Source organism: Macaca thibetana, chromosome 9, assembly GCF_024542745.1.
Source record: "Macaca thibetana thibetana isolate TM-01 chromosome 9, ASM2454274v1, whole genome shotgun sequence".
NCBI classification, from domain to species: Eukaryota; Metazoa; Chordata; class Mammalia; order Primates; family Cercopithecidae; genus Macaca; species Macaca thibetana.
The window spans coordinates 122,722,888-122,730,486 of record NC_065586.1 but is presented as its reverse complement, the minus strand read 5'-3'; the positions used below and the strand labels follow the sequence as shown (position 1 = coordinate 122,730,486).

General features: G+C 44.9%; 1 protein-coding gene across 3 annotated transcripts in view; it reads left to right on the top strand.

Moving 5' to 3' along the window:
• Positions 1-216: 216 nt before the first annotated feature.
• The window catches only part of C9H10orf90 (chromosome 9 C10orf90 homolog), a 238,070-nt gene continuing 230,687 nt past the window's right edge, over positions 217-7,599 (top strand). For all 3 annotated transcript variants that reach the window (XM_050803718.1, XM_050803715.1, XM_050803720.1), the window contains exon 1: positions 217-1,065. In XM_050803718.1, coding sequence (XP_050659675.1) covers positions 826-1,065 — 240 coding nt within the window. In that variant the 5' untranslated portion in view covers positions 217-825. The remainder of the gene's footprint in view (positions 1,066-7,599) is intronic.

Sequence of the window (7,599 nt, the reverse complement as noted above, 5' to 3'; positions counted from 1 at the left end):
TGACTCTATTCCGTGCTGTTGTTGTCTCACTGTTTTGCTCACCAGAGTCTAACAATAACCCTGTGAGTGGCAGACGGGGTATTTTCATTCCAGTTTTCCTCCTGGTAAACTGAGGCTCAGGGTGGTGAGGGAACTTCCCATGGTTGACCCAGGACCAGAGCCCCCTTCTAGGCGAGTGGACTCCACCCCCAAGCCCCCACGTGACACGCTGTTTTTCTGATGGCCTCTTACAGCCGTTGCTGCTTCTGTGCTGGGAGTTCTCTTTTTCGCTTGAATGTGTTTCTTCTCCAGGGCTGAGGACGCTCTTTGTATTGGTCGGCAGCCTGCACTTGTTCCTTTCAGTCCTGGCAAGTAAAAGCAGGAATTCTAAAAAGCAACGATGATTCCTCTTGGTTCCTTTGTATAGAGCCCTGTAAATAATTTATTTGGATTTGAGAGGATAGAGACTAGCAAACATATTGAATCTCTCAGTAACTGGGTGGATTCTGTGTTCAAAGTTTCAAGGCAGTGGAAAGAAAAATACTTCTTTGAAATCAGAGAAGACTTTGAGTGACCCGAGAGCTCAGGCGTGAGGCTGGAAACAGACCACAACAAGAAGTTTTTTCTTTTTTGGCATGTAAAGGTCACCCTTGAGGTTCCCACATCCACATCCTTCACAAATGTAGCTGGGATATTGAGACGACTAGCTCTGGAGTTGGAAAACCCTGGGACAGGTCCGAGCTGGGGCACTGCCCAAGTCCCTCCTGTTGCACTCAATACCTGGGTTAAACAAAGAAAATTGTGTTTGCCAGTCTCGCTAGCTAAAGTCACAAGATTCCGAGTATCATGCGGCACTCTGGAATTCCTACAAAAACTCATCAGCAGGGGTATGCTGCCTGCTATGCAGAAACGGCCGTGCATCGGACTTTCCAGATAAAAACATTTAGTACAGAGTTGAAAAACCATGTGATGGTCATGGATTTTGTGAAGAGTAACTGGTTTCCCTCCCAGAGAAGAGCCAAAGTTTGTATCATCCATATGTGTCAAGGCTTGAAGACGGCTGAGCAGACAGCCAGCAGATATGAGGTACGGCTGAGCCTGGGTGGGTGAGTGGGTACACACTTGACTCAGAGAGAGATGGACTTGTTGCTCCTCAGACAGTTCAGGTGTTTTATCTGGTCTGATAAATTAATCATATGTGTTTGTAGACTTCCCTGAGGGATTTGGAAAAACCTTCTTCATATCTGAATTTATTTTAGTTTTTGAAATATGGGGGAAGGAGAAAGCATATTGGATGAAGGTAATTTACGATGACACATGTCTGCATTTACAAACATTTAGTGGTGCTCCAAAGACTACTGAGTTGGGTAATTTGTATCCATGTTTAGAAACTACAGCATGTTTCTGTGAGTTAAATATTCTTAGCTCTGTATGTTTGCAATCACCTGTGTTTAAAAGCAAATTCCTGTTTGTTTCCTGTTGTGTTTTGCAGGAGAACATGTATGACAGGTTTTCATTGAGTTAAAATAGGATGATTCAAGTTAGGTCGGTGAGAATGGTCTTTTATTTTTGAGAGCAAGCTCTAATTTTCAAGCAGAGACAACTTTGTAAAAAAAAAAAAGAGAGAGAGAGAGAGAACTTTGGAGATTTAAAATGTCAAAGTGAGATAAACACCTTACTCTGAAACATATTTGTATTCTGCAACTAGTATCATCCGCAAGCAGTTATCTTTTCAGGAAGTAAACACGCATGAAATCTGATCGGCTTTTTATTGTACATGGAATAAATTATGAACGACATTGTAATTGACTCCCATATAGCTCATTTACCCATCTCTTTTGATAGATGTAACATGCAAATTGCTAATGCCTTATGAAAAGGTAACCTTTCTGAATATTGATGCTGTTATTAGGAAAGCCTTCCCATGAATACTGGCAAATACGCCAGGTCTTTTGTTCCCCAGACTGGGCAGAAGGAAGCCAGCACAATGTGGAAGGAACAGGTTTTGCAAGGTTCAAGGCTGGCTTCTTCCAGTTCCAGCCCTGGGAGTGTGAATTTCCTCATTCACAACAGAGATGTAAAGGCCACAGAAATAATGGTGCTAATTAAATTCAGTAATAGTTGTTCATTACTCCATTGCCCAATCAACCAGAGCAAAAGGTGTGCAATTAGAATATAATTGAAAGAAATCAGAGATGTCATTATTCACAAGTAATTAATCAGATGGGGACAGAATTTTATCATTGCATAATTTTCATTGAGGTTATTTTCCAGTCCTCCAGAGAGAGAAAAACTTGTTGAATTACATTATCATGCATCTTACAAAAGTGTTCATGGCTTCATTTTAAACCCTGTGCAGCGAACAGTAGATCTGGGATTCTCATTTTCTTCATATGTAAGACTTCACTTATTCCTAGAGCCACACTAAATAAAACAATGTGAAAAAAGTACATCTTTTTAGGAGGTTACAAAAAACTTCAAATATGTGACAGTCACAGCTACATTTTTTCCAGGGCCCAATGCCCTGCTACTATTGACAGCTAACAACTGAGCCACCAATGTTAAAATGAATGCCAGATCCAAGCCTCCACCCACAATCAGTCTGATGGGCTGGATGGGCCTCACTGTGTCCGACTCCAGAAGTTGTCCAGGAAGGGCCTGCCTCCTTGGCTCAAGGGCGGGCCAAGTTTGAAAACCATCAGATGGGATTTGCACCCCCCGTCCCTCTGAACTTCAGGCTCTGCTCTTGATTTTTGGTAGCAAACATTTCCGATTTTAAAATATTCCACATCCATTAAACTATTCTTCATGTCGTTCCCACCAGGACACCTCAGCATTATTTAGATTAGGAAATTTAGGAAGAAGGAAACTTCCTTACTCAATTTCCCAAGCTGTACTGATGAGAGACCTCAATTAGCAACTTCTGGATTCTGCCTTTGGACTTGGCCCCGTGACTCTTTCTCTTCTATCGGCTCCAAGGCCGTCGATTAACCTGCCCCGGGTTTTGACCATAAAGTACTCAATGGGCTGACAAATGAGCAAGGTCTCTGGGATGAACTCTCAATGCACAAAGGTGCTACATTAAAGAAACTGGCTGGTTATCTGGCAAAAGTGAGTTTTGGAGATTTTATTTCTGTAAAAACCTTATGGATTTCAAGTTCTTCCCATGAGGTCCTGCAAATCTGCTTGATTTTAGTGTAAAACCTACAGACTCAAATTTTTCCAAAACCATGGGCTTAGTCCTGAGCTGTCTTAATGATTGGAGAACCCACCTCTCACCTGCTGAACTCCAGCCCAGGGATGATCCAGCCACACGCATACCCTTACATAGACTTCCTTCTGATAGCAACAAGGAGCAGAGCCTGCTGTGCTGAAAGTAACCAGGATTGGAAGCAGGTGATGGTGAGGGGTGCTGAAGGTCCCCGGGTTCATATTTTCAAAGCCTTGATGTCTGCACACTCAAAAAATGCCCCAAACTCTGAGAAATACAGTGTGTTAAGGGCATGTCTCCCCCTGCATATGTTTTTGATGAATTTCAGACATCAATGTAGCCATAACCGGAGGATGGGATGAGCTCATATTGAAGCTCTGCCTTCTGTCCACATGGCAAGCAGGGACACTTTCTGAGACTCTATGCAGCAGAGCTTGAATGGTTTTGCCGACCTGGGAAGGGAGACCTCATAGAATTCAGTGATGTGCTCGTATCTCCTAAGGTGAGAATGTAGTGGGCATCTCCTAATTGATTGTGGAGACCTTTCTGATGGTAGGTGTAGGCTGAGATGCATCAGCCAAGGCTCACCCATCTGTCCTCTGATAGGCGACAGTTTCTAATACCTTTAATCATTAGAGGAGCCAAAGAAAGATTATGTATTTGGAAATCACTATTTGGCCATGCCTCCCAATATTTTTCAAAATCTCCATCATCATTTCCATCTCCCTCTTCTATTCATTCTTTTAAAAAATTTGGGTTTAGCCAGCTGGGCACAGTGGCTCACACCTGTAATCCCAGCACTTTGGGAGGCCAAGGTGGGCAGATCACGAGGTCAGGAGATCAAGATCATCCTGGCTAACACGGTGAAACCCCGTCTCTACTACAAATACAAAAAATTAGCCGGGCGTGGAGGTGGATGCCTGTAGTCCCAGCTACTCAGGAGGCTGGGGCAGGAGAATGGCATGAACCTGGGAGGCAGAGCTTGAAATGAGCTGAGAACGTGCCACTGCACTCCAACCAGGGCGACAGAGCAATACGCCATCTCAAAAACAAAACAAAACAAAACAAATTGTGTTTAGCCAGTAGTGCTCAATTCATAGTGAATTTTTTTTTTTTTTTTTTTTTTTTGAGACTGAGTCTCACACTGTTGCCCGGGGTTGGAGTGCAGTGGCACGATCTTGGCTCACTGCAACCTCTGCCTCCCGGGTTCAAATGATTGTCCTGACTCAGCCTCCCGAGTACCTGGGATTACAGGCGCATGCCACCATGCCTGGCTAATTTTGTTGTATTTTTAGTAGAGATGGGGTTTCATCTTGTTGGTCAGGCTGGTCTTGAACTCCTGACCTCATGATCCACTTGCCTTGGCCTCCCAAAGTGCTGGGATTACAGGTGTGAGCCACCGCGCCCGGCCTCATAGTGAACTCTTTAAAGAACTGCATACGCCTCTGGCAAAGTCATGGCCGTTGTGACTCAGTGGGCCCAGGGCAGCGTGAAGGTATTGGCAATGACAAACAAGGAAGAACACTTACCAGGCGACTCCTTTCATCTCCCATGTCCCTCCTCATGTCTGCACTTTCCTCTCCCTTCTCGAGCTGTTCCAAGGTCCTTGTCTGCTCATTTGATCAGCATCTGTTATTTCTGTATCATTTCTGTGATTGATTTTCCTTCTGATTACAGGTCATGCTTCTTTGCACACGAGGTAATTTTTTTTTTTATTATACTTTCAGTTCTAGGGTACATGTGCACAACGTGCAGGTTTGTTACATATGTATACATGTGCCATGTTGGTGTGCTGCACCCATTAACTCATCATTTACATTGGGTATATCTCTTAATGCTATCCCTCACCCCTTCCCCCGCCCCACAACAGGCCCCGGTGTGTGATTTCAGCTTCCTGTGTCCAGGTGTTTTCACTGTTCAGTTCCCACCTATGAGTGAGAACATGTGGTGTTTGGTTTTCTGTTCTTGCGATAGTTTGCTGAGAATGATGGTTTCCAGCTGCATCCATGTCCCTACAAAGGACACGAACTCATCCTTTTTTATGGCTGCATAGTATTCCACGGTGTATATGTGCCACATTTTCTTAATCCAGTCTGTCATTGATGGACATTTGGGTTGGTTCCAAGTCTTTGCTATTGTGAATAGTGCCATAGTAAACATATGTGTGCATGTGTCTCACTAGGTAACTTTAAAATTGAATTTTGGACACTGAATTTTACATTGTTTGGTGTTTGATTTTGTTACGTTTAAGTTATTTGAAAACAGCTTGACCCTTTTGAGGCTTACTTTTTGGATTTGTTTGGGCTTGTTGAAATGTCCGTGGGGATATTTGGTAATGTCTGGAGACAGTTTGGTTGTGACAACCTTGGGGAAAGTGCTACTGGTGTCTAATGGGTAGAGGCCAGAGATGCTGCTAATATTCTACAATGCACAGGACAGTGCCACCTTCCACCCTGTAACAAAGAATTACCTGGCTGAAAATGTCCATGGTGTTGAGGCCGAGAAACCCTGATGTGGGCTAATTTAGTCCCAGTGTTACAACGTGACCCTCCTGAGGACTCTACCTGATGTCTCGTGTGTGACAAGGTGTTTGTACCTTGGCTGGCGGGAACCTAAATTGCTTCCAAGTAGGTCCTGAATGATGTGACCTACCACTTTCTGGAAGTTATTTTCTTGGTTTCAGGTATTTTTCTCTTGGGCAGGTGCAGATCAGTATTCAGGCAAAGACCTGGGAGGTCCCTTGCAGGCTGCTGGAACTCTCCTTTGCAGTTCTCCTCTTCCCAAATTCCAGCTACATCGGCCTCTCTAATTTCCTTCTCTACCTCCTCCACTCAGCAAAGACCCCAGGCTCAGCTGAGTTTCCCCTCCCAAGCTGCAACCTGGACACGGCCTCCAGGTGGGGACAATTGTAGGACTCACCTCTCAGGGGTCATAGTGCTACACTGCTTATTGTGCAATGTCTGGAAGTCATTGTTTCCTAGCTGTTGTCTGGTTACTCTGTCATGGCTGGAAGAAGAAGTCTCCCAGAGCGGTTTCAATATCCCACTATAGTTTGGAAACTTAGCTCTGGGCTTTGCTGAATGTTTTCAAGTGGTTGGAGTACACCGTTTGGTCTTGTAAAATAAAAGCACTCAAGTTTTAAGTATTTGGGCTTCAAGAGAATTTGATTCAGGAAATAAAGAGGTCACTGAGACCAAACAGGAGGTAAAGCGAACATTTCCTTTCTTCTCACAGTTATCAAAAGGTGCAAAACAATTTTCCCTGTTTCCAGACCAAGTTGAAGAGCTTAGCCAGATCAAAGCCTTTGGAGTCTCACCTTTCCCCCTGAAGTCCTGGCCTCCAAGCATTATTTTTGCTGGGATGTGCTCGTGGCTCTGACTGCAGTGAAGACTCTACCTCCAGCCTGAGGAGGGCTGAGAAAAGGCTGTTTAACAAAGGGCAATAAAGATTTTCATGAGCTCCGCCACTCCGCCAACAGGCTGGGAGCCCCTGCCTCATTCCTGTGCCTTGCCTGCTGTCTGGTGGGTGCTTGGGCTCCTCCTTGAAGCCTCAGCTCAGCCTCCACTGACAATGGCTGATGGCCTCCATTCAAACGCAGACATGAGAAGCCCAAGAACTGAGAGGGAAATGAAATGGCTGTGCTTGGGTCTCAATGCTGCCCTCTCACCATATTCTTCCAGCCCTCCCTGCACCTGGCAACTGGAGCTGCCTGTCAGAGGGCAAGGTCCTAAAGAGGTGTGAGGAGTCAGAAGTCTGAAGTCGGTTTTGTTGCATCAGGAGGCAGATCTGGTGAGTGAGGTCTCCAATCTTGCTACAGTGGACAGTATTTAACGAGAGGTCAAGTGTGAGTTGACCCATGGCATTGGAAGCTAAAGCTTGTAAGATCTATCTGACATCATTTTAGTCAATTTCCACCAGGGAATTGGGAACTTGTGGGGAGACCACATCCACATTTCAGCCAAACCGAGGGAGAGAAGAGACAGCAGATGAAAGGTGGCGGTGTGGTTAGGAGAAAGAGCACTGGGTTGAGACTGTCTGGGCTCTTGCCAGCTGAGTGATCTTGGCAATTTTCGTGTTCTCTTTGAGCCTAGTTTTCTCATCTGTGTTCATATGAACAATGATAATATCTGCCTTATAGGGTTGCTGGGGGCATTAAAAGAGATAACCTATATAAAGGGTTAAGTCTTGGGGCTAGCATGGAGGCTGTACCACATGAAAGTGACACAGAGCCGTGGCACCAAGACGTGGCCCCTGGGTGCAGGCCAATTGTAACCAGTGCTTTATGGGTGCTGCTGCTTTGTAAGCCGTCTTGTTTAAGTTGGGGCAAAACACTTCCCTTCCCTCCTTCCCCACACTCAAAATGTCAGGTCACAGGGACTTATGACCTTCTATATTCTTGGCTCAGGGTA